We start from the raw sequence: 27,397 nt of genomic DNA on the forward strand, positions 1-27,397 counted from the left end.
TTTAAGTTCAATAAATGAATTTCAAATTCTAAATTAACTTGAATGTGAACCTGAACTGGGATTGAAATTTTTATTTACAGTGCCCCTTCAATCATGGAAGAAATTTATTTGGTGAAAGGTCCCTAGAATATATGTGGGACAGCAAAATGCACCACCTATGCTTGCAGTTTGGGATTTTACTGTCCCAGTAATTGCGGGAGATTCCTTTTCTGGCTGACAGTTTTCATTAACTCCTGCAGTATCTGTGCTACAGTTCAGGGACTTCCCTTTGGGCAGAGGTGCACAAGGGCTGCTGCATTTCAGGATTTTGTGCCAACTTCTACTTCTAATTATTTAATTAGTTCAATCATATCAATCACATTTGTATAAGCATCAGCTACAGCTGCAGACTGCATGTGTATCCTAAAGATTTTACTGTGCTCAAGTACAGGAGTGAACCAGCGTAGTTTATAGAGCTGTCAGAAAACAAAAACTAAGGTAACTGGTTGGAACAAAAACCAGCACGCAGACCAGCCCTCCAGGACCGGAGTTGTGCACCCTTGACTTATGATATGCCACCCACGTTTGAGCTTCCTGTCCCTATGGAATCAGGAAGTTAGCATGCACAATCCAGCATTGTCTGCTAACATTTCCAGCAGAAAGCCTTCAGCCTTGTCCCAAGTGAAAAAATTAAGACTTGTACCCCAGAAAAGTCGCACAGTAGCACATGTACAGATAGTGGCCAAAAATGTGGAAACACCACATGCCACAAGAATTACTTGTTCACAAGTTTTTTTTTTTTTTTTTTAAATCAATGAGGGCAAAGTTCTAAAATTCTTTTGATTATAGGAGGCATATTCATTAAAAATAAAATATATTAATTATTTTTTCACATTTTATGGTGTCCAGGACATTTTGGACTTTGGACACACACACACACACACTCACACACACACACGCATTCACACATATACACACTTATTCAGTTTCTACCAACTTATATATTGAACCATTGTACTCATATCAAATGTTTTGCTGTGATATTTATTGACTGCAACAAATTTTGTTTTGCATCATTGCTTCTGAAGCCAGGCTTTCAAGTCTTGAAACTCAGTGTGAAATGTAGCCTTTGTTCTGATTATTGATATACTAGTCATTTGATATATTAGTCATTTATACTTTATATGCAAAGATCTTAAATGGCTCTTATGAACAGTAATGACATTCACATACTGAACAAATAGGCTGCCTGCTGTATCATCGATCTTGTAAAAAAGACAGAAGTTTAACATTTGTAATGACAGATTATCTCAAAGTTTTATTTGAAAGAAAAATAATTTCCTTTCTTCTGCCAGCATTAAGGTTTGGGGGGGAAATTAGCCATACCTCCTCTTAGGTACCTTGCACAAAACATTCAAATTTAACACAGAATCAATGTAAATTATATTGCCCCTTGGGTTTTGAAGTGAAATGGTCACAATAAAAAGGTTCTGATAATGTTTCTACAGCAATGTGGAAAGACAGCCAAAATAACTTTTTTCAAAGCCATTGTAAAATCAACCAGTTGTCCCAGAAATTGTATCATTAGCTTGTATAGTCCAATCAACAGGACACACCATACTTGGCCTGGACAAAACTGCAGTAGGCCTATGTCAAGCCAGAGCACTATACAGATTTTCGAAGAACATAGCACACGACGAATTTTGGCCAATACGACCAATGCTATTTCGTATCCGCTTCTGTACTGTAACCACCTCAAAGAGATTCGAATCTCTTTGACCATCTCCTCTGTGCTCGTTACCAGGAAGTGTTTGCAGAATGACGAAAGCACTTTCCTGACGCAATTTTGTAACGCGAGATGGGAAGCAAAAAGCGCATTGGCCTACAAGGCTCCTGGTCTCTCCACCCATCTCCAAAACCTTCACTGCGGATTGGCTGACACAACGTTCTTAGCGTTTGCTCGCGCGTTCACAATTTACGATTCTTTCTACAGCAAACTGGCGTAGTTCCCCGTTCTGCTCATATGGTTCTGCTCTTTACCAGCACACGATTCTACCGTATTGTACGTAAATTACGTTTGATCGGTCGGAGTGACAAAGAGAGCGAGCAGAGACTGACGGAGCAGGCATAAAAAGAAATTGAGATTTGAGGAGTGCTCTTGGAATTATTTCCCACACAATTAAGCACCCGGTATAGTTTTTGACCCATCTATCGTCCGCAAAGGGTTCAGATTACCAAGTTCGTGTTTTGGGGGTCTGATCTGTTTGGAGTGCTGTGGAAATCATTTGATAACAAATCTGGAAATTCGAAAGAAATCACTTGAATTGCTGGCTGGGCTGAACAGGGGAGCCGCCATGGCTGGTGCTGTCGGATCATTGAGTCTCCACCTCAGTATATGAAGAATTATGGTGCTATTTGAATGAACGGAATTTCAATTTAAGCAAGCACATTTGATATATTTTTACTTTTAGTATTATAAATTATAACGCTGAAATATTGTAAATCAATAGATTAGCCTATATGAAGACACCGCTAAATAAGTTTTTTTAATAGAGGAAATTGGGAAAAGGCCATTTTCATGAGACATTTGGTAATGCAAGACATTTTGTTGGAGGTGAAGAAGAAGAACGTTGTTTAATTATTTCTGTAAGAGGATGAATTGAGAGAAGACTCGTGGACAGAAGTAAGCTAGCCTTTAGGCTAAGAACGGTTCGAGACAATTTTGGGTGGACGGCGAGGTTTTTGTTTAGTCATTTTTAATTAGGCTAATACTCAGAAGATCGTATTATTGTTTTTGAAGTAGAAGGACAACGCAAACATAACGAAAAACATCTGCAAGTGAGAGACTGAGCGACGGTCTGGAACAGGAATATGTCGGGTCGGCCTAGAACCACCTCGTTTGCAGAGAGCTGCAAGCCAGTGCCGCAGCCTTCAGCGTTTGGTAGCATGAAAGTCAGCAGTAAGTATTATATTGGATGATTCTCATAAATGTATGTATGCGCTGCCAGAGCCAAAGGTCAATTTTAATGTTTATTGTTCGCTTACTAAATACGCCTCTGTGGCTAGTCGTAATCCACGTTACATTCTGATTTCCCGAACACAAGTGCCTGATTTATTTTAACCGATAATTTTGACATTCCCAGTTAAAGCCTGTTAGCATTTTACGCAGGCCCTCCTTACGGTAATGCTGTCACTGCACTGTAGCCTGAAACTCGGTTATCCAGTGCTGTTGACGTGACAGATGGGCTACCTGTAGTTAGGCTAGCTGCTAACCACGTATCGTACTCGCACGCGCAACTGGCCAGCAAGATAATTTGGCGTGTCTTTTTAAGTGCATTCATTCACCCGTATGGTTGTATATGTCCAAATTAAATTTATACACATGAAAAAAGTACGTTTTATTAACGCAAAAGCTTTTCTCTAAGGTGATTGTGAATAAGGGGGATGCATTTGCATTTTAAGAATAACCATACATTTGTGTTTTCATTTAAGATTGAATGTATCCCTTGTTCTTAAGACAGCCGGTCTTTCCCACCACAGGACGCAATTTATAGTTAATATCTATAAACCTCCTCGGTGTGACCATGACTATATTTCCATATACAACATTGTAGCTTCCCTTCGTTAAATCATGTATTCCTCCACTGGACAAATTTGGCCTGAGTTTATGGAACAGTGGAGGGATTACTCTTGGTATATAATGTGGTTACAACTGGATAATTCTGCCCAGGTCTCAGTTAAATAAATAAAAAATTGTTTGTGGCATTGTGTAATCCAGACGTGTGTGCCACTGTGCCATCAGTTTCCATCATGTTGCTGCTGTCTACTCACGGATGGGCAATACAGAGTTTGGTGCTTTACAAGGGATTGACAGTTGCCCATTTGTCAGTGAGTGGGAAGTTGCACCTGCCCTTTTTAGAAAGATTACCCTCAGGATATCTGTGTCCATTTATAGCACTTAATGCATCTTAATGGAAATATGGACATTTCTGCCTCGGTAAATGAAAAATTAGGAGATGGGCAGAACCTTTAGAATGTATGGGACGTATGAACAGACCTTGTGAAAAGTGTGTTTACCCAACTTGAAGACTGAATGCTCATTGGCTGGTTATTAGTCTGGGGCTCTCTGGTCCGACTGGAGAATATCATTGACTCTCGTGTTGCTATGGCTGTTGGAAATGGTAACCTTTTCATTTCAACTACTGCATCCTGGCGCCTTTTCGCATTGTTTTCTTGAAAAAAGCTGTACTAATTTTTTTTTTTTTTGTTTGGTTGGGGGGGGGGGGGGGGTATAAATGATAACCTGTAAATAGAAACAGCGGCTAACATTGTTTCAGATTTGTATTGAGGTCTTAATGTTGACCTGACAGGCAGGCGAACAAAATCCACATCATAGTGCTAACAGAGCCAACATGGGCTTTTGTGGCATAGTCACGTCATTGGATTCTCTTAATTTTCATTGTAGCAAACTCAGCATTGCTATTGTAGATTAACAGACCTGAGATGGATGAATAGCTCAAGTGTTTTGAACCAGTCCAGGAAATTTATGAACAGACATTATCCAAAAAGTATCAAAAGCCTCAAGTGCAACATGTTTTAAATAAAGCCTCGCTGGTATTTATTCTAACAATTATTCTACATGGATTTTGGTTGCTCCCCCAGTTCCTCAGAAAGTTTACATTGATAGAGCTGGATACGGACTGTAGCCATGCTGGTTATGTATCATGCTCAGTGGTGCAACTGCAATGCCCCACCTGGGAATTAAACCCGCAAACCTCAGCCTAAAGTACCTGCTCCATGGCCACCGAAACAGACGGGTCATAACCCCATCCTTGGTTTGAAATAGGGGGTCAAACTTTACTCCTGGATGGCTGCAGTGTCTGCCAGTCAGTCATGGTTTTTTTTTAAATCAGCTGCAAATTTAAGTCTTGGAAATGGGGGTGTGGACTCAAATTAAGTATGCAGGTACTGAAGCTCCAATAAGCAGCAGGAGTTTGTGCTTCCTGGTTCAGAGGGTTGGGAATGTTTTAAATGCTAGTGGCAGCTCACAATACTCCAAAACAGAAGAAACTTGCTTCAAATAACCAGGCAAAAATGAAGCTGAACAACATGAAGGATAGAATGTCCACCAGCAGTCTAAAGCCAATAAGAATATGGAAATTATACAATGAAATACTTTCATCTTTCAGGTGAGCAAATTTTTACTTGGTTCAGTCAGAAACAGTGTATGCCTGTGTTTTTTCTTTCCACCAGCTTGCATGCTAAAGCTTGCAGCCTGCAAAGCCTCCTGGGTAAGCCTAATTTGAGTTTAGAAAGATGGCCGCGGGCAAGCGGAAGGGTAATTGTGCAGACTCGCAGAACTTTAATGTGTCTGGCTCACCTGATCCAGTTAGTTCACTGAATGGGGCTGGCCGCCCACATGTTGCAAAAACTCAATGGACCTGCGTTGGATTTCATAGTTTGACACCCTAAAAATATGGATATCTGTTGGTAAGATCATATGATCAACTGGTAAGAGCATATATTTTCTGGGGATATGTATGTGGCAAGGCAATAAAAAATTAAGTATTATAGATCGGGGCTTTTAGAAATATATCTCACACAACCTTGAATATGCCATTCAAAAGAGAATACATTTCTGAAGCATGAGACATTCTCTACACATTGAATCATTACATTTAATTTAAAAAATCAAGTGTGATGGTATTGCTGAATGACTGGCTACAATTGTTACATTGATGTTGTCCTCAGAACACATGTTGCTGAAACCCTTTCTGTGTCCTGCTTTCCCTGTTGACCAGGGGTTGGAAAAAGGTGGAGAGCATTTTCAAATCCATTCACACAAACCAGAATGGCTTGGCTTGGGGAGATTATCAGGGAACATGCTGATTGGCTGCTGCAAATGGAACCAGCAAATAGGCCCAACCAATCTGGAGTAGGTGTAGATATCAGAGATGGTCTGTGGATGTGACAAATACTGAACCACATGAGGCTCTATGGAAAGGTTGGATCATTATCCTTGGTGTTGGATAACGCATACTGTACATGCATGGACTTCTGAGGCATTTGATTGAGGACAGTTGAAATTAGTCTCTGTCTTGCACATTCTATCACTCGCAACCTATTTTACTAACTAAATACAGCTGTCCATACTGCTGTCTGTTTTTCCCCAGTTTTTCTCCAGTTTTTCCCCATTCTGCCATGCTATCTTTAAATTCCCGTCAGTATGTAATGCAAGGTCTGCAGTTTTATTTAGCCGGCATTAAGAATTTTATGAACGGTCTGTGGCAGGGTTACAGCGTCAGCAATGTTCCACTGGAGTGCAGTGAAAACAAAAGCATGGTAAATGCAAAAAATTACACATTTTAAACAAAAAAGAAAAAACTAAAACCCCAAGACATAAGAGGTTTGTATTTAGTCTTGACCTCAGAGCTTTACTAACTCTTCATGGAATAGTGTCCTTGGTGTGGGTTGGTGTAATGGAATGGTGATGTCATTCACAAGAATATTCACAATAATTGGAAGTGATGTCATCAAGTTGCCCAGCCATATGGCTGACAGCAAATTGTGTTCTTCCAGTCACCAGAGCGACATCCAAGGCATTCTGTCCACATGGAGAAGGTCATTAAGGTCAAATGCCTTGTCTGTCAGTTTACTGGCTGGAGTGTGAGGATGTGCTTTAATCAGCTATGCGACATGTTAATACAATACAATGTTTGTCTATCAAGTTGTATAGCATTACATGGAGAAACAAAGAAATGGAAAACAATGCCATTGTCAATTTGACTATGAGTACTCGCTACTGAAAAAGGAGTTCTTGCCTAACACTCAACAGGAGTATTTTGTGGAAGCTGAAAATTGTTGCTTTTTACAGAATGTAATGTCCCTATTGACTCCAAAAGTAATGAGTTGCAACGGACATCTTGAGTGCTTTGCAAGAACAAGCTTGCCAAATTGGCAGGTAACAGACTGAAAAACCTTTTTTTGAGAAAGCCCCACTAGTGAAAACAGTGTGTGTGTTTCTGTGACTTGTTTTAAGTGATTTGTAGCTTGTATTCTGCCCAAGGTGCTAAATACTTAATAAATGCTGTCTTGCTAAAATCATGGAGGTGCGTGTGAGACATGGAGAATTCATTAACTGATTTTAAATTTTAATTAACTGGGGGAGCTAAATGTGGGTCCCATGTAACTGTATCATCATGTGGAGGTGGGAAAGACTTGGAAAAGAGGAAGCTGGTTCACTTGGCTCCATTGCTTCAACATTGCTTTATGGAAGGCTTTGACTGTTTTCTTTTATTTACTCATTTGTTTTGCATCTTGTTGCCTGTCGGGGGCCAGAATGTTCTGTTCATAACCCCCCCCCCCCCCCCCCCCCCCACACACACACTTGGAGAGTTTTTGAGAATCGTTTCTTTGCTATGATAGAAAGTCTTATTTTTTGCAGTCACTGTTACTTCAATTTGAGCGCCAGTATTATTTAATAATAGCTGAAATAATACTGTTACTTCTGGCGTTCTGTAGAAGATCTTCTTTTACATTTGTTTCGTGTCATGTCTTTTATTGCTCCTATATTTTCTCTGTAGCGCACTGTGCTGTGTGGTAGTTATTTTGTTAACGGTTCTCTATTAAGTACAGTTTGGTTATATTTGTTGAATTTGTGCTGCATTTAATCACCGGTTTCTTTTTATAACTGTTTCGGTAGCGCAAAGAACCACTTGTAGCTGAGAGCCGCTTTCCGAGCGGCGCTTCCTCTGCTGGGGGACGGTGCCGGTCCGCGTGCCTGTCTGGCCTTTTGACCCAGCCGACAAGAGCCAGTCATGTGCGAAATGCTGAAGTGCCGAGGTGACGCTTCCCGGCTTGCAGAGTCAGCCGCCGGAAAGTGCCGCGATCCTGAGTCATCGCGAAACCTCCGTGTTAATGCCGTGAGGACCAGCGAATAGCGCATGCAGGCACGTCGCACTGAAAACCCGCAGACCGCGGTGGGTATTTATCGGAAACAAATGAACCAGTCAGCTGAGAGGTTGTCAGTTGTCGCTGGAAAAAGGTTTAAGCCTTAATGGAACGGGGAACAGCATGGTTCTGACGTCTGAGCTAGAGAGTACTGGAGACATTTTTATTTTTCTCGTTTAGAGAGTATCCAGCTACATTGATTGCATTTGACTGTTCAAGTGTCACTTTAAACAGTTAGATTATATGATATCATCAGTGTATTAATTGAGAGCTCTTTATAAATTGCCATCCTCATGTTTAAAATTCAAATTCTGCCATTTTTCACAAATAGAATTAAGCTTAAAAAGAATACAAAGTCTAAGACCGTATGTTGTACTAACATTCTTGTAATTAAATTAATGTAATTAAACATTAATAGTAATGTTAAATGTATTCATGGTTTCATGAGCTATTTTTCATACTTAAGATTCAGTGGACAGATTGACAGCACTCCAATAACCATTCTTAGGGCCACTTCAGCCTGGTATTTCAGTATTAAACAAACATTTGGAATGCTATTGATGCTGCTATTGCTGAAAAACCACAAAAATGCAACTGTTTTAAATGAAGCCCCAGTGAAGTCTTTCGGCTGGACCCTCCAGTGAACAGCCCTCGCTGCCCTTTCTAATGAAGGTGGCCTGTGAAAGCTTAGTGTTCCCAGCTGCCTTCTCTCCCATTTGTACTCCGGAATCAGCAGTAAATGTTGCTTTTTAGCATGCGTGCAGTTTGCCATTCTTTGCTTTCCTCCCTTTTGAGCATGTTCCCTGGTTGTGCCATTTTGTGTGACTGTGCATTCTTTCTGAACACCGAACACTTTCTGCATTTGATATTTTAAAGTGTGAGGTGCTGCTGATGTTAATTTGGGTAAACTGGGGGTGGGGAATAGAGGCAGTACTCGCACTGCGGCCTACGTGCACAGGGAGCTGCTCGTGTGTCCAGCGTCTCGGCCTGTTTGGTGGTCACCAGCACGCAGTGGCCCTTTCCTGCGACAGAAGGAACGAGCGGAATCTTCACCAGACAGATACGACATTGCAAGGTGGAATGATGTCAGTAACTGTCCCAGTTTTTGGCTTTTATATCCGAATCTATCATCAGAAAAATCTGCTTCCAATCAGCTTTGAAGTATTTTACAGGGGACAAGGGAAAGTTTGAAGAGTTTTCTTGGAGTGGGAAGGGACACTTTGAAGTCTTCTTTCACAGAACATTCTATGAGCTGATTAGCTCAGATTAGAAAGATTCAAATGCAGGAATCACAAGGTTTCCAGGCAGTTATATTCCCTTTGGCTTGTTTTTTTTCGTATGTACATAGATCATATTAAATGCTTGCGGTTTCTCTTGTCATAAATCCTGAATGGATATATTCTTTTCCTTTTAAAATGTGAGTGTATCAGTGTTTTCCAGTGTGTGTTTGTGGATTACAGCAGCTGCCTCCGTGCATGTCCATGAAAGCTTTTTTCTTTGCCTTCTATGTTCCTAAGATCTTTTCTCAATGTGCTTTCTCACGACATTCCGATCAAATCCAGTTTGCATTTGAAAGCACTTGAGCAAAATGAAAACGGTGAGTGATTCAAGGTTTATGTGGTGTAGCTAATTCCTCATAGCCACCAGCAGGTTAGTGGCTGTTTGCCTGTTATTGCACTTTTAAAAGACCCGTTTCTTGATCAGGAGATGTGTGGCCGTTTAGCGAGAATCATCTTTTTAAATGCCCTACATCTGCCCGGGAACAAGCTGGCACCGGGCATGTTGTGATGTCACGGTCCTTTTCCATGAGGAGTGGTTTTAGATTCAGGGGTAGATGGGGCTAAACCAGTGAATCACTCTCAGGTGGTGACCGTGTATCACTTTGTCCAGTCAGGTTGCTTGTGGGAGTGATTGCACCTAGGCCATGGCTCCTCCCCTGCAGACCCACCCTGTTTGTTTTAAACACCTCCTCAGGGAGACCAGATAGCCCGGGTCTCCACTCTTCCCCTTGCCGCCGCCTATGTGCCATTCGTCTTCCTTCAGAACGCTCCCCGCTTGCTGTTCTGATGTGTCTCGATGTGGGCGGTCCCTGTGACGGTTTGGCCAGAGAGAAGATTGCAGTATAAAAGGAAGTTTTCCGCCGTTTTGCCCTCCTCGGCACTGCGGCTGGCTGGCCCCACTGAGTGCGTGCAGCAGGAGGCGGCCTTTGCTGAGGTCATCTCCCCGGGGCCTTGCGTTAGACAGTGAGGTGTAGGCGGGGTGGGGCACTGGCGACTGGGCCAGTTCCTCAGTGAGAGCCGCTGCGTATTGCTACAGAGCCTTTCTGCCTGGTGCGCTGTGGAGCACACAGTGCTGTGTCATCCTGCATCCCCCCACCTCCCTGGTATCGCATCGCTCATCTTGCTTCAGTATCTGTGCAGAGGATTTAAAGCTCTCCTGGCACAGGAGGAAACAGGTTGCGCTTGTGACTACAACAGTGGGAATAGTGAGCCTTACAGGGCAGCGATAGCAGCCTCTGCAAAGCCATTACAGTACTGAGCAGCGCTAACGGCCCCAGCACAGCCATTACAACACTGAGCAGCGCTAACAGCCCCAGCACAGCCATTACAGCCCTGAGCAGCGCTAACAGCCTCTGCACAGCCATTACAGCACTGAGCAGCGCTAACAGCCCCAGCACAGCCATTACAGCCTTGAGCAGTGCTAACAGCCCCAGCACAGCCATTACAGCACTGAGCAGCGCTAACAGCCCCAGCACAGCCATTACAGCACTGAGCAGCGCTAACAGCCCCAGCACAGCCGTTACAGCCCTGAGCAGCGCTAACAGCACCAGCACAGCCATTACAGCACTGAGCAGCGCTAACAGCCCTAGCACAGCCATTACAGCACTGAGCAGCGCTAACAGCCTCTGCAAAGCCATTACAGCACTGAGCAGCGCTAACAGCCCAGCACAGCCATTACAGCACTGAGCAGCGCTAACAGCCCCAGCACAGCCATTACAGCACTGAGCAGCGCTAACACCCAGCACAGCCATTACAGCACTGAGCAGCGCTAACAGCCTCAGCACAGCCATTACAGCACTGAGCAGCGCTAACAGCCCCAGCACAGCCATTACAGCACTGAGCAGCGCTAACAGCCTCTGCACAGCCATTACAGCACTGAGCAGCGCTAACAGCCCCAGCACAGCCATTACAGCACTGAGCAGCGCTAACAGCCCCAGCACAGCCATTACAGCACTGAGCAGCGCTAACAGCCCCAGCACAGCCATTACAGCACTGAGCAGCGCTAACAACCTCAGCACAGCCATTACAGCACTGAGCAGCGCTAACAGCACGAGCACAGCCATTACAGCACTGAGCAGCGCTAACAGCCCCTGCACAGCCATTACAGCACTGAGCAGCGCTAACAGCCCCTGCACAGCCATTACAGCACTGAGCAGCGCTAACAACCTCAGCACAGCCATTACAGTACTGAGCAGCGCTAACAGCCCCAGCACAGCCATTACAGCCCTGAGCAGCGCTAACAGCCCCAGCACAGCCATTACAGCCCTGAGCAGCGCTAACGGCCCTAGCACAGCTGTTACAGGCCTGAGCAGCGCTAACGGCCCCAGCACAGCCATTACAGCACTGAGCAGCGCTAACAGCCCCAGCACAGCCATTACAGCACTGAGCGGCGCTAACTGCACGAGCACAGCCATCACAGCCCTGAGCAGCGCTAATAGCCCCAGCACAGCCATTACAGCCCTGAGCAGCGCTAACGGCCCCTGCTAAGTGAATACAGCACTGAACAGCGCCAGAAGACCCTACTAAGCGAATAGAGCAGTGATCAGCGCTAACAGACTCGGTTGAGCGAGTACAGTAGTGAGCAGTGCTAACAGACCATGTTATGTAACAGACAGGTGTGTTATGTACATTTCAGACTGCCACTCAAAATTTCACCGCACCTGAATCTTAACAACCAATCAGAACAGCTCTTTGCAAGGAGGCTTCCATACCTGCCTGTCAATCCTGTTGCGCATTTACTGATCAGGGAGGGCAGGGCTGCACAGACCAGAGCCAAGCAGAAATACTGCCCAGAGGGCCCTGTGAAGCTGAGGGCAGTGCTAACAGGCCCTGCTAAGCCAGTGAAGTGAGGCTGAGCCCCCAGACTCTTTCCACCCAATGAGGGTGGAAGCTGGCCTATGTGTATGAGGCACGTATGTGTGCTCGTTTCGTGAAGTTTTCCACGCCTGACAGTGGAGTAATTAAGTACAGATGTACTAAGTGCGTTTACTTCGTTTTGAGGTTTTCCGTGAAAAGCCACGGAAGTCTGGTTGCTATGACAACTGCCTTGAGAACATGACTGCGGCGGTTCTGAGTCCTTCTGCAGGTCAGTGGCCTGCGGCCCTTGACCTTGAACATATTCAGTGGAAAACAAGGCGATCGCCATGGAGCAGTCACCATGGTAATGGTTTTTGAGGGGGTGTTCTTTCTTTGGTCCCTTCCCCCTTGAAAAACAAAGTTCATTTTAATCAAATTCAGTTCTTAAATCCACATTTTCTGTGGCTTCATGTGGCAAAACTCTGAACTGAACATGTTTTGTTGGCCTTTTTCAGCCTTTTTTGAACACTTTAAGCTGAAGACTGCTGAGTAGGCAGTAGCGAGTGCCGCTGTTCTTTTCTGTAGAAACCTCCCTCTGCTGTGTCTGTGGGGGCGATTACAATTCGAGTTTCGCTCTAAAATCCTGGCCTCGTGATCCTTCCCTCCTCCCCCGTACAGTCCATTAGGTACACAAACTTTCTCAACCACAAACACTTCCTGTCTGCCTCATTTCTCCCAGGTTGCGGCTGCTAAACAGACTGAATTTCTCAGCCAACTCCTCTGCTAAAATGTACAGAATGATGCAATGTAGTGTAATGCAGTCTGATGTTATATAGGCCTAATATAACACAGCATAATGCAGTAAATGACTTCCTGCAGAGTTCTGGCCGGTTCCTGCGTGGTGTTCCCCCGTGTACATGAGTACCCATAAGCCCCATCGGGGCGAAGGGCGCTCTGTGCTGACCAGTGGGAGCTCTCTGGGACCGAGGCTGTGTTCCCCCCTTCGTGGGAAGGCTGGGACCCCACTGGCTGCTCACAGGCAGCACCTTAAGGGAGGAGCTGCTCTGGCCTGCTGATTCTCACAATGCGTAGGAGGCATCCGGCTAGAACCTGCTTAGAAACAACAAGAACTAGCCCAGCTTCTGGCTCTGCAGGCCCAGACATCCACACCCCTGTGCCTCCAGACATCCTTGATCACACTGCATTGAGGGGGCAGGGCTGGTCATCGGGTCAGATGGAGCTGGGTGAAGAGGTAATTGGTTGGAGCAAAAACCAGCACGCAGACCAGCATCTAGAACCGGAATTGCACACCCCTGCTCTACATGGAGGTATCTCTCTTGCATTGCAGCAGTTCCTGCCCCTGAACCCAACCCCCCTCCCCCTCGTTGTTTGGCTCAGAGTTTAGTTCAGCAGCATCTTGCTACCTGCTCTGCAGCTGCCATTAGCCCCAAATTCATTCTTCTGCTTCTCAGGTTTATCCTTCATCTTGTTTTCTGTTTCTTTCTTAAACTTGAATCCTGTGCCTCTTTTTGAAAGTGGCAGAAAGTTTCCCTTCATTCAGGACCTCTGCCAACTCAGTGCTAATCTGCTGTTAAACTGTGTCGTGTAAGAACGTCCATTTTCTTCATTTTTGTTTTCACCTGTTTTTTGTTTTTATCTTTTCTTCTTCTGTGTACATCTCCAAAACAGTTTTCCTCTTCCTTTCATTTCCACATTCGTCTTTCTGATTCTCTCATTCCTGGTGACCTGTACAGTCACATAAAAGTTGATGTTAACTAATGTGATGCCAGTTTCTGTAGCTATGTGCATCATGGAATTGATATCATGAGGCCTCATGAACCTTCAGTTGAGACTTAACATGACACATAATTAATGCTGTCATCATATTGAAACTGTCCAGCTTTAAGCATTATTGAGAATTTGTGAATTCATTTTTGTTCACAATGTACTACATTGTTGAAAATGTGCCAACAATGTACATTAAATGTCTAATACTTTTACCAAATCTCCACAGTTTTTTCCCCTGTATCATACACTGATTGCAGGTTAGCAATCTCCATTCGAAATGGAATTTAGTCTGGGACTGGGCTTAATCTTTGTCTGTGGTACTGACCCACAGTGTGAAATGTAAGTGGTGAGATGTGCAGTATCGCTCTGTCTCATAACTGCGCCGGTGATAAACATCAGAATGCTCTGTGCGCTGAGGGCGCTGTCCTCGTCTCCGTGGCGCGGCCTGGCTCACGGCTCTCCCTCGCTCCCTCCATCCCTCTGTGACGCAGGAGACAAAGACGGGAGCAAGGTGACCACGGTCGTGGCGACGCCGGGCCAGGGCCCCGACCGGCCGCAGGAGGTCAGCTACTCCGACACCAAGGTGATCGGGAACGGCTCCTTCGGCGTGGTCTACCAGGCCAAGCTGTGCGACTCCGGCGAGCTGGTGGCCATCAAGAAGGTCCTGCAGGACAAGAGGTTCAAGGTGAGAGGACCGCGAGGGTGAACCGCGAGTGAACCGTGGGGAAACCGTGAAGGAAATTATGACTCGAATTATGGCTCCTGATGATCCTGCAGGGCAAGAGCATGAGGTGTGCCAATTTTACACCACCCAGTCTGATGTCTGCATACATCACCCAGTCTGATATTTACATACACCACCCAGTCTGATGTCTGCATACACCACCCAGTCTGATATTTACATACACCACCCAGTCTGATGTCTGCATACACCACCCAGTCTGATATTTACATACACCACCCAGTCTGATGTCTGCATACACCACCCAGTCTGATATTTACATACACCACCCAGTCTGATGTCTGCATACACCACCCAGTCTGATATTTACATACACCACCCAGTCTGATGTCTACATACATCGCCCAGTTTGATATTTATGTATACCCCCAATCTGATTTCTACATACACCACCCATTCTAATATTTACGTACTCTACCCAGTCTAATAATAACATACACAATAGTCTGATATTCACACCCGCCCCCATTGTCTCCGCGGCCAGTGCGTGTGGTTTGAGCGCTCTGCGGCCGTGTGCTTAACACATCCTCGTTCCATTGAACCGCAGATGCTACTTCTCTGTTTCGTGTGGTGAGTTTGAAGTGTACTGCGGTCAGCTTCAGCCTGCTGGCTGTGTGGAAGGTGGTGAGGTGACACTTCCTGTGCTGGTTTGCATTCTTGCTCTTGAAACCGTGGCACTGGACGCTCTGGCCCGTTCTGCACGTAGGTGGAATCGCGTGGGTCACATCATTTCACAGCAACTTTCAATGGGGTTTTTTTTGGACATGTTTGTATTGGATAGTGTATTGCCACGTGACTTCCGCCTCCTGTGAGGTCATCCAGCTTGGTGTGATTTCCGTCAATCAGTGAATGTTTTTTTTGCATAGCACCATAGTGCTTCACAGGGCATGTTAAAGAACGAATAAAAACAAGCTCACTAGAGCCAGTTTGGGGAAACCTGTAAAATGATTCCCACACTCCTGAAGGGTAGTGGGATGGAGTGTAGCACAGTGGGTAAGGAACTGGACTTGTAACTGAAAGGTTGCAGGTTCGATTCCCGGGTAGGACACTGCCGTTGTACCCTTGAGCAAGGTACTTAACCGAAATTGCTTCAGTATATATCCAGCTGTATAAATGGATACAATGTAAAATGCTATGCAAAAAAGTTGTGTAAGTCGCTCTGGATAAGAGCGTCTGCTAAATGCCTGTAATGTAATGTAGTGATCGGAAAAGCACGGCTCACACACGCACAAACGCAAACACGCTGGAGACAGCAGACAGCATGCCAGTGCTCTAAAGGCCGACTTCTCCAGGGTGTCCTTTCAGACCGACTCCAGTCGCACGAGCCGTACAATTCACTCTGCTCTGGAAGCGCGATTGGCAGCGTGGGGGGAAATTATCATTCAGAGTTCTGTGCAGAAAAGAGTGAGCCGTTTATCTGTGCAGAGACGGGTTGTCTACAGTAGGCTGCAGTAGCTTCACTCGCTCTCGCTCTCTCTCTCTCTCTCTCTCTCTCTCTCTCTCAGAACCGCGAGCTGCAGATCATGCGGAAGCTGGACCACTGCAACATCGTGCGCCTGCGCTACTTCTTCTACTCCAGCGGAGACAAGGTGAGCGACCGTCTGCGGTGCCTCGCCGCTTCCATTCCCAAAAAAACCCGGTCGCAAGGAGCGAGACCGACACGACAGTGACACCACGGCCCCAGTGGGTAAACTGTTTGGCTCGTCCTGTACCTCACCCAATCGCATTGCAGTCTGTAACGCCTCCCGTGCTGACTGGATATCGTTAGAATGGTGTGCACACACAGCTCCCTCTGAACCTGATCACTATCGTGGCTCCTGTTATCGGTGAGCTCATTTTCATGTTGGCATCTGTGATGTGACCGGCTGTGTTCATGTGAACATGAGCCATTTGCATATTTATTTCTAATCCTTACACTTCTTATCTTTATCATTCTCACTGCGACTGGGGTTTGGATTTGTTCTCAACTATTCCAGTTGGGGAAGTTTGTTTGAACATGGTTCAAGTGTTTTTGATCACACTCACTCACTCACTCTCTCACACACGCACACACACACACACACACACACACACACACACACGAGTGTGTGCTCAAATACAAATCTCTTCCGTGGCAGTGCCTACATTCAGCAGCTCATCTGTCCGTGTCTTTCCCTTGGTCAGAAGGATGAGGTGTATCTCAACCTGGTGCTGGACTACGTTCCTGAGACGGTGTACCGGGTGGCCAGGCACTACAGCCGGGCCAAACAGACCCTCCCCATGGTCTTCGTGAAGGTACGGCCATGTCCGCGGTGCACGGGTGTATCCACACGCAGTGGGGTCAGAACACGGGTGTATCCACACGCAGTGGGGTCAGAACACCACACTCTACCACACGCACTGGGGTCCGAACTCCGGGGGGGGCGGGTGGGGATACTACATCAGCTCATGCAGCGACGTTCTACATCATTCACCTCTAATGGAAAAACAGCTGTACTGCAGGAGTGGCTTTGACAGCCAGGCCGTTTGTCGGTGAGAAAAGGTTCCGTTTAGCAGGCTGCTCTCTACAGTCACTGCCTAACAGCTAAAGGAGTCCTCATCAGTCTCCCTGAAAAAGAACACCATTGCAAAGCCTCGTTTATTGCGGATCCACAACGGGCCGTTCGATTGGAGAAAGGTTTGCTGGGAACCAGCGATTTCTGCTTTTCTTTCATTGAATTTGGGATTCCAAGAAATTGACATTGGAAAAAAATCTGTTTTTTGTCTATTTGTTTTAAGGCATCCCTGTTCAGCCCAGGGTGATTTGCATTCTTCCAAATAGCATACACTTAACCTATTACCCATTTATGCAGTTCAGACTGAAATTTGGTTTAATTAAAGTGCCCAAATGTAAATTATTGCTGCCAGCTCCATGGATAAAAAAAACTAACATTAGTTACATTTTTAATGAAAAGGGTACTGTGCTCCCATCTAGTGCTCATAGGTGTGAACTGCAACATTTTGTATGACACTAGAGTGATTATGCAAATGTGTTATTTTTAATCTTGGTGGATTACTGCAGCTTCAGAGAGGAGACGGTAATTAAATGTACATGTGCATAAAAATCCATGTTGTGTTTATATGTAAGTAGGTACATTTAATGAAATTATGATGAAGAAAAGTAACTGTAATACATCGGTATTGAAGGGAAAATACATGACTCGTGAACCAGTTGGTCAGGGGTAATTCACTACGGCTTCTTCTCTAATGATGGGTACGTTTGCGTGCGTGCGTGTGCGCGTTTGCGTGCGTGCGTGCGTGCGTGCGTGCGTGTGTGTGTGCGCGTGTGTGCGCGCGCGTGTGTGTGTGTGTGTTTGTGCCTGTTGTGGTGTCTGTTCCAGCTGTACATGTACCAGCTCTTCCGGAGTCTGGCCTACATTCACTCCTTTGGGATCTGCCATCGGGACATCAAGCCTCAGAACCTGCTGCTGGACCCCGAGACGGCCGTCCTCAAGCTCTGTGACTTTGGGAGGTGAGGCCTGGCTCGCGATTGGCTGGAACATTCCTTGGGTCCTCTGCTACATAGGGGCATGTAGCTACTGTTGTGTCTTGGAATGGATCGTTAAAATGCATATACAGCAACAGATCAAGGCAATAAGAATACATATGAAGTGCAGCACGGAAGGTGGTGTTGGTGGAGGTAATGATGATGGTGTTGGTGGAGGTAATGATGATGGTGGTGGTGGAGGTAATGATGATGGTGGTGATGGAGGTAATGATGATGGTGGTGGAGGTAATGATGATGGTTATGACTGCAGTGGTTCTCCCATCCGCAGTGCGAAGCAGCTGGTACGTGGTGAGCCCAACGTGTCCTACATCTGCTCCCGGTACTATAGAGCCCCTGAGCTCATCTTCGGAGCCACAGACTACACCTCCAGCATAGGTACGTCTACAGAGTTAACTACACGTTTACACATCTACACCTTTACAACATTAATACAGACTACACCTCCAGCATAGGTACGTCTACAGCGTTAACTACACTTTTACACATCTACACCTTTACAACATTAATACAGACTACACCTCCAGCATTGGTACGTCTACAGAGTTAACTACTCCTTTACACATCTACACCTTTACAACATTAATACAGACTACACCTCCATCATAGGTACGTCTACAGCGTTAACTACACTTTTACACATCTACAGCTTTACAACATTAATATAAACTACATCTCAGGTATAGGTATAAGTTTTAATAAATATTACCTGACTATTAATACCTGAATATTAATGGACCTGGTTTAAAAGGCTTCAGGTTTCCTATCTTTCTTTTGCAGACGTGTGGTCAGCTGGTTGCGTGCTAGCAGAGCTGTTGCTAGGGCAGCCCATATTTCCTGGAGACAGCGGAGTGGACCAGTTGGTGGAGATCATCAAGGTACGGCGTCCTTGGCCCCCGCGTGCGTGCGTGCGTGCGTGCGTGCGTGCGTGCGTGCGACGCGTCTGCTCTCCCTCTGCTCGTGTCGTCATGTTCCTGTTTTTGCGTGTTGGTAAATGCTTAACCTTACGCTGTAGCCTTTACCAAACAAGGTCAACACGCTCCATGTGCTAACTGTCTGTGTGTATGTATTTATACAATGCAGGTGACTGTGTGAGTTTTTGGTGCTCAAATAGCATTATGCATAATTATATTATAAATATCTGTAACTCCAGTGCGTACGTTGTCTGCAGAACAAACGACTGCCCTGCTCAGCAGGTGTCAGCGATGATGCAGGCTTCTAAGTATAATGGGACTTTCCAAATTTGAAAAAGCACAAAAAAGGATGCAAATAATATTTTACAGAAGCAGGCAATGCTTTTGTGAATGCAGTCCTTCCCTATTTGGTCACAGCAGGAAAACGGGGAGCTCGTATGACTGACTAGTGGCTTAAAGGGGACATTTTAACTTTTAGTTTCCTTTTCTTTTTTTCTTTTCTGTCTCTTCCTTGCCTCTATCCCTTTCTCCTGCCCCTCAGGTTTTGGGGACACCCACAAGGGAACAGATCCGTGAGATGAACCCCAACTACACAGAGTTCAAGTTCCCCCAGATCAAGGCACACCCCTGGACTAAGGTGAGTCAACAGGTACAGGAAACATTTTATTACTTTCAGCTTCTGCTCTGGTCTCCAGGCATGCACTGCCCCCCCAGCTCCGCCCTGCTCTGCCTGGCCCCGTGCGCGTGGGCGTGTGCGTGTGCATGTGCGTGTGTGCGCATTCTCATCCATGCGTGCTTGAGGCACGTGTGAGTGTGATGCTGGTGGTGAGTGTGTGGTGTGGTGTGCGTGTGTGCGTGTGTGTGCGTGCTTGTGCGTGTGTGTGCGCATTCTCATCCATCTGCTTGAGGCACTGCCTGCACTGCCTGCTCATATGCGATGCACCTCATCCCAGCATCCTGTCCCAGATGCTCCTCTCCACAGAGTACATGTGTTCCCCCCTCACTGCTGCTCTGTGCGGGTTTACCTGGAGCACAGGGAGGGTGAGGCTACCAGCTTACAGATACACACTCCTTTGGACAGGACGTCTGGGGAGGGAACGCGTACAACTGCATGAGATTACTGTGTCTTCTGTCCCCCCTGCCTTCTCTCTCTCCCTCTCCCTCGCTCTCTCTCTCTGTCTGTATGTCTCACCCCTCCCCCCCGTCTCTGTCTCTCTCCCCCTCTCTCTCTCTGTTACGACCTGGTTTAGGGTCAGACCGTAACGGGATGCATGGTAAGGTAAATGTACTGCAGATCGATGCGTAACTCAAATCCTTATCTGCCAGTCCAGAACTAACTAAAACCTGACTGGTTTTTACTGGACACGAGGCGGCTTTGAGCACTGAGCTCTGAGTCTGCAGTCTGAGAGCCACTTATATCATACCCCCCACAGAGATCCACCCAGCCCTACCTTCAGAAATAACAAAGGAAAAATAACAAAGCAAAATAACAAAGTAATGTCCCGATGGAAGGATTTGTAGTCCAGCTGGGAATACACGAATCGGAAAACACTACACAGCAAGCAGAGGCCAAAACTAGAGTCGAAGTCAAGAACGAGCAAATGGTCAAACATTCAGCAAACCAAGCAGAAGGGCTAGGTGAGAATCGGAATTGAACACAAGAGTGAGTGGTCAGACACAGAATCACAGGGAAAACAAACTAGAAGGGCTAGACGGTAGAATCAGAATCAAACAAAATGGGGTCAAATATGCGAAGTCAAATGAAGCAACGCACCAAGCACACCAAGTTTGTGGAGGTTGTCTCTGGTAAGTGGCTAACAGCAGCTTTTTTTAGACAGAGTAACCAGGGACGGAAACGGCAATATGATGATGAACCGGAAAAACAAAACACACCACAACACGCAATCTCTCTCTCTCTCTCTCTCTCTCTCTCTCTCTCTCTCTCTCTTCTCTCACTCTACTCTTTCTCGCTCGCTCTCTGCCGCTCTGTCCCTCTGTCTCTCTGCTCTCTGCTCTCTGTCTCTCTCTCTCTCTCTCTCTCTCTCTCTCTCTCTCTCTCTCTCTCTCTCTCTCTCTCTCTCTCTCTCTCTCTGTCTCTCGCTCTCTCTCTCTCTCTCTCTCTCTCTCTCTCTCACCCTCTCACCTCACCCACTGAGTGATAGATCTGGGCTCGTCTCTCTTGGTGCCTCCAGGTGTTTCGACCGCGGACGCCCCCTGAGGCGATAGCGCTGTGCTCGCGGCTGCTGGAGTACACGCCCACCGCCCGCCTCACGCCCCTGGAGGCCTGCGCCCACTCCTTCTTCGACGAGCTGCGCGACCCCAACGTCAAGCTGCCCAGCGGGAGAGAGAAACCCGCCCTCTTCAACTTCACCACCCAAGGTGCAGGTTCACACCACCCGCACACTTTTCCCCTCGCTTTCGTTTTCTCTATTTTTCTCCCTCTTGTCTTTCTACCTCTCTCTTTCTCATTTCTTCTTTCTCCTTCCTCCCTCACCTCATTTCACAATTTTTTCCCCCTTTCTTTGTTGTTTGTTTTTAATCCGGCTCAATTCCACAGCATTATGTACAGTAACCATAAGCACATTAAAAAGGCACTTTTCCCAAAATATTCTTCTTTACCCTCTTTCTGTTGACCCTCACTTCCTATCTTTCATTTTTCCGTTCGTCTCTTTCCTCACTTCTGTCTGACAAAATTCCTCTAACACTCCAGACACATTTGCTGCACTAGTTCAGGAGTGTCATTTCATAGAAGACCAGGTAACATGAGGGCCAGTGCTACTGGGCTGTGCCGAAGCATAAGGCTGCCCCCTGCTGCTGTGGAGGATGAATCTCTCCTCTTGTTGTCTCTGTCTTATCAGAGCTGTCCAGTAATCCCTCGCTGACCTCCATCCTCATCCCCGCCCATGCCCGAAATCAAGCTGGGGTCTCCACCCCTGCCAACGCCTCTGCTACTTCAGGTGAGGCCTCTCCCTCTCTTTTCTCACCTCACCCTTTTACCGCCCTCTTTCCTTCTTCTGGTCTCCCACAGGACCACCTCTGTGGTGTCATAGATAAATGTAAGAACTGTAACTGTTCTTGTTCTACTACTTGGTGCCTCTGTTTGCTATGCTATTAGAACTTTAGCTCATGCTTGTTTGTAGTTACTCATCTATTGTCACTGATAAGCTTTGGTTAGGCCTTGCTGTGACTTATTGTATGACTTCCTGTTTTAGTACAAAACAGGAAGTCGTACAGTCAGGAGCAGCAAACAAAGTCATACATAACAGCTCTTTTGATGTACAGTGACGTATCCTGCTGCAGTGGCTCTGTGGGTTGCTTTATAGGCATGTCTGCTGAATGAATAAGTGATTATAGATTATAACAACGGACCCGTCTGTCAATTAGTTTTTTCTGGCTTTTTCAAGTTTTTGCTGTTTCTTCTCTTCCCTGATTCCAGATTCCAACATTGGAGACTGCGTTCAGACCACCAACGCTGCCTCTGCCTCTGCCTCCAGCACCTGAACGTCCCGCACAAGCCCAGCCAGCCCCCACCACCTCCCCCACCTGTCCAGGGCCATGCTCCCCTGCCGCTTGCTTGCCACGCCCATTTCCTGGGAAAACCAGGAATTAACAGAAGTCAATCAGACTGAATCCCCTTCATCTGCTATATGTTTTTTTTAAATGAAATGACATTAATGGGTATGCTATCCGCATACAGGTATACATGCAAACACGCATATACAGTATATATGCTGAGAACCTTTTTGTTTTTCCCTTGACAATCATTTTACTGAAGCATGATTGTAGGGCTCTCCCTCCCCCCTCCAGTACTGCTCGTTCAGTGCAGTCTCTGCTCTGTCCTCTCCACTGTACATGGCGGTGCACCCAGATTCATGTCCACTGACCCTGGGTCAGTCACAGGGCCTCTCTCCTTGTCCTCCACCAGTGCATGGCTTCTGTTTGGTTTGGAGCTTGGAGGGGTCCACTCTAAGTGTTTTAGATTGACTCGTTTAAAAAATGCACATTTCAAAATGCAAAACGACCCCTGAGATATATGACCAGCTTTGGTTTTGAAATAGATTTTTTATTTATTTTTATGAGGGAGCATTGCATATTTTAAAGCACCCAGTCCAGAGAACGGGATTCAGTGAAGTCAGATCAACTATTTTCCTTTTTTATGAATAGTGAGCATATGAATTATGAATTATTTTTTTTAGGGCGGGGGTGGTGTTGGGGAGAACAGGAACTAATAATTGTGCCATGTACCTACATCTATGTATTTGTGTGTGTATATGTATATATGTGTGTATATATATATACATGCATACAGTTTAAATATTACTTTGCATCATGTAAAATATATATATACATATATATATATATATATATCAAACACCAGAAAGTTAAACGGTGCAGTGGCAATATTTGCTGCTGCTTAAAAGTGCTGAGGATGACTTCTGGAGTTTTCTCTGGATAAGTCATCTTTCTAGCGTTGGTGTTGTCTTTTAACATTAATCCATGTGTTTTTTTTTTTTTTTGTCGCCTGCATAAAATTTAAATTAATATTTTACATCTGCTTTTAACCTTCCTATTTATTACCTTAATGTGACTTACCCACAGAGCCGTTGGGTGTGTTTGTTGGCTGCCTTGGTTTTGGTGGCCGGGGGGAGTGCTGGACTGAAGGGGTGTTCACCACCCAATCGCTGTGGTCCCCGCAGATTTAGTCAGCGTTTGGTTCCTTCAGCGTGTATCCCCATTTCTCACCCCCCGGACTGTTGTACTGAGTGGTTCAGGTGACGCGTATCTGTGGATGGATACTCCTCTGTTTAATAGGAAGAGGATTGGAGAGGGGGACATATTTTGTTTTTTGTGGGAGCGCTCATGCAGGGGCTGTTTCCATGGCTGGAACTTGGCCTTGTCCACCTGGTTCAGTCCCATCTCAGCGACTTGGTTTGCTAGCTTCTGAAGGACCCGAATCCAAGAGATCTTCACCCAGGCTGAAAGGGACCGCCAAAAGAGCTGAGGACTGGTACACGGGCGTCGTCCGGATTACTGATCCCAGTCTCCAGCCGGGCCTCTTGCTGCGTTGCCCTGGGAACTCAGGGGATTGTGGGTAATGAAAGGGCAGGTGGTCGGCGATGACGGGATCTGCTAAAAGAACCTTGGATTGAGTGATGCCCCAGAAAGAGGCCAGCATCCCCATACCTCCTTTCCACTGCATGGGCCGTGCTCGTTTTGGAGGGAAAAACCTTGACAACACTTGAAAGCTGGCACCAGCCGAGGATCAGAGTCCCCGTAAACAAGTGAGGCTACAGCAAGTGCTGCCCCCTGCTGGAAAACACAAACATTTGCGCAGCTCTACAGGAAAGGCTCTATACTGGTATGGCCTAGCTTTCCAGGAGCACTGCTGTCACACTGAACTGTTTATGACAACCCAACACCCCTCAGCCCTCTTCACCAAACTTGTTTGTCCACGCTTGCACTTGTTTTTGCAAGTAGCTTTCTGATCGATCCTGTACAGTAACGGCCCAGTTCAGTTCAGGGGCTGTGCCTAACAACGTGTGCTGTCGCAAGGCTGTGGCTGTATTAAGCCCCAGTTGCATACAGAAAGCAAACTTATATATCACAATGAGAACCACGTTTAGCTGGCAGCCACACCAGAGAATTGATGTTCATTCTCTCCACCTGATCAATTGATTCCTTTCCAGTAGTCATGTCTGTGTTGTGACCTCAGCACCTAAACAGCGCCGATTGGTTTGCTGTGTTTTACCATTGCAATGCTGCTGTTTCATGCCATTGATCAAGGTCTCTTTTGCAGTTGCCTTTCTGGTGCAACTAACTCAATTCCTTCACTTGAGCAATTTACATCTTTTAATCGCATTAATTGCTATAATGTTTGCTGTCATCCTTTCACATCAGTTCTTAATGGAGAGAAATGTTCTGTTTGCCATGATTTGCCATGATTCCTATTATTATTATTATTTCTGTTCCTTTTAACCTTTTATTTTATTGACATTGGGCAGAAATTAGCCTGAAGGATTGTACTGTGCTTCCTACTGGCAGTGGGACATTGTATTCTAAGCCACTACTGAAGGAGTCTGCTTGTACATCACTGTTCCCTGACCCCGCCCCCCAAGTCGACCGCATTGTAAAACACGCCCACCTGTCTTCAGAACAATCTGCCAACATGTCTTACTTCAGAGTTCTTATGGAATGAGAAAAAAAAAACACTAAAAAGAAAAATTTGTATATAGTTGCTCCTCACCAAATTATGGCTTGTACTTATTTCCTTTTAGTGTGTATGGTATGTAAATATGTGGACCCAAGAACTGTTAATGAGCAAAAACTAAAACAAGGAAAAAAATATCTAAAAAATTCAGGGCAAATATAATTGTTCATTCAAAAATGTAGATTAGCATTTTTTTCAGCCATATAGTTCAATCTTGACTGTACAGTAGGTACCACCTATATTATTGTAACAATAACTAGTAATGTATAGTGTATCTATAGTTTGGAGTGCCTTTGCTACCATTTGTTCAGTCTCCTGTTCCGTACCCTTGACCCATGCCCCCACCAGGAGCCATGTTAAATTTCCAGTCACTCCCACCTCTTCAAATGCACCACTTCCACATTTGGCACGAGTTTGTCAGAACTTTTCTATGCTCTAACTTCCTTTTGCACCCATGTGAGTAGGAATTTGTTAAGTGATTGAGCTGTCACCTGTTCTCTGTCAGGCCAGACTACATATGGTGTCTTTTTTTTTTTTAAGAGAACTATATCTGTATTGGGCTGCAGTGGATATCTCTATCTCACTCGCTCTCACTTTCGCTGTCACTCTGAAACGTGGAACGTTACTAATGTGGTGTATTTACTGAAAGAAGTTGAATCCTGCCCCTTACCAAAGTGATTGGATGCATGGTGAACCGGCCTTTGGAGTCTATAAAAGTCTAAGCTAGCTCCAAGGCCTTGTGGTCTATACCAGGGACATTGTTTAAATTCACATTCACTCAAGGGGAGAAATATATAGCCCACAACACTCCATATATATATTTGCTTGTAATATTTGCATTCATAGATGCATTCATGTGATCATTTCTCATGACAAAAACTTTAAGAGTAAATATATATAAATATATAAATATATATAAACACAAAGTTCAAAATGTAATTTAAAAAAATGTTTGTATACAGACTATCACATACACTTGTGAAGAAACGCTGTCTTGATTCAAAAGAAAAATAATATAACAAAAAGCAGCCTGTACTTCATTACAACTACTTGAATGCCTTTGTTTGTAACTGACCTTTTTATTTTATTTTAAATATAAACTTTTTTCCTGTGAAAGTATGCTAAATGTTCCCCACTCCCTGTAAATATGTCCTCTTTGTTCCTCTGTGTGAGTTGGTTCAAAGAAACAGTTACCTGGTACTGTAATTTGCATTAAATAAATAGTAGATTAGCCTGAAAATAAACGCTCTCATCTATTCTTTTATTAAAAAAAAAAAAAAATTTCTTCTGAGCATTTTGTGAATTATAAATAGGGTGGGGGAGGGGTATATTTCTTGAGAAGAACATACAGTGCTTTCATTAACTGTGATTGATCTGACAAAAGAATTGACCTGATTGATCTGAGTGTGCAATTACTTTCAGCCAATGGCTGACACTCATGGGAGGAGCTATGCACACAGAATTAAACGCCAAATTTTGACCCAACACAGTCATCCATTACACTAGGGCTCCATGGTGGACAAATGGAGAATAATGTTTTTTAATTTGTGAAAATTGTGTCTCTCTTTCCATGAATTTAATGTATATTTTAATTTAAAACAATTTTCAATTTGACTAGTATGGTTTACCTTATGTATTTCCTGATCAGTGTAATGAAGCATTTATACTGGACTAAATCTCTATATGTCTTTTAGAGGTCCATAACATAATGACATAATTTAAATGCCTCCATCTACTCGTGTAAAGCAGAAAGGGCAGAAATCTGTACATGTTTCAGAACAGTGTGTCCTGGCACTTCCACCTTGTAAACCAGGAAGCGACCAGCAGGAAACACACCAGATTTGCATCCATCTTTGGTGCCGATTGATTGTTATGGCCTGATAGTAACCTGTGAGCCCCTGAATAGCCCCTATTGTATCTTCTGAACACTCTTAGTGGGCCAGAGATTAGCCCTTCAGCATACTCAATGTACGGTACCGCATGAACCTGTTAACTACTGCTACACCTCTGACTTTACTACAGAAAAAAATATAATATGACGGCCTTCTGCAGTATGGTACATAACTGTCAGCATTCTAGTTTGACTTATTTCTGCTTCTGATTGATCGTGTCATGATAAAATCTGCTGCTTGAGATAATTGGAAAAACTAGAAAAGATGCGTTTGCTCTATGGCGACCAAAAAGACCTGTAGTTTGAAAGTAGGGTTCGCTTTCTGG

The 27,397-nt window shown here is 45.1% G+C and overlaps 1 protein-coding gene across 2 annotated transcripts; it reads left to right on the forward strand.

The window, feature by feature from the left end:
- Positions 1-2,000: 2,000 nt before the first annotated feature.
- Positions 2,001-26,424, forward strand: LOC135240557 (glycogen synthase kinase-3 beta-like). Of its 2 annotated transcripts, none has more exons than XM_064310157.1 (11): positions 2,001-2,938; positions 14,285-14,478; positions 16,041-16,124; positions 16,699-16,809; positions 17,895-18,025; positions 18,330-18,436; positions 18,839-18,936; positions 19,514-19,621; positions 21,165-21,351; positions 21,831-21,929; positions 22,409-26,424. In XM_064310157.1, exons 1-11 carry the CDS (start codon positions 2,851-2,853, stop codon positions 22,471-22,473), a joined length of 1,272 nt encoding a protein of 423 aa, XP_064166227.1. In that variant the 5' UTR covers positions 2,001-2,850; the 3' UTR covers positions 22,474-26,424. The 2 variants fall into 2 exon arrangements, with proteins under 2 accessions (XP_064166227.1, XP_064166228.1); XM_064310158.1 differs by having other exon boundaries at positions 2,002-2,938; positions 19,514-19,609.
- Positions 26,425-27,397: the final 973 nt, after the last annotated feature.

The sequence above is a fragment of the Anguilla rostrata genome, chromosome 15 (assembly GCF_018555375.3).
Source record: "Anguilla rostrata isolate EN2019 chromosome 15, ASM1855537v3, whole genome shotgun sequence".
Taxonomy (NCBI): Eukaryota; Metazoa; Chordata; class Actinopteri; order Anguilliformes; family Anguillidae; genus Anguilla; species Anguilla rostrata.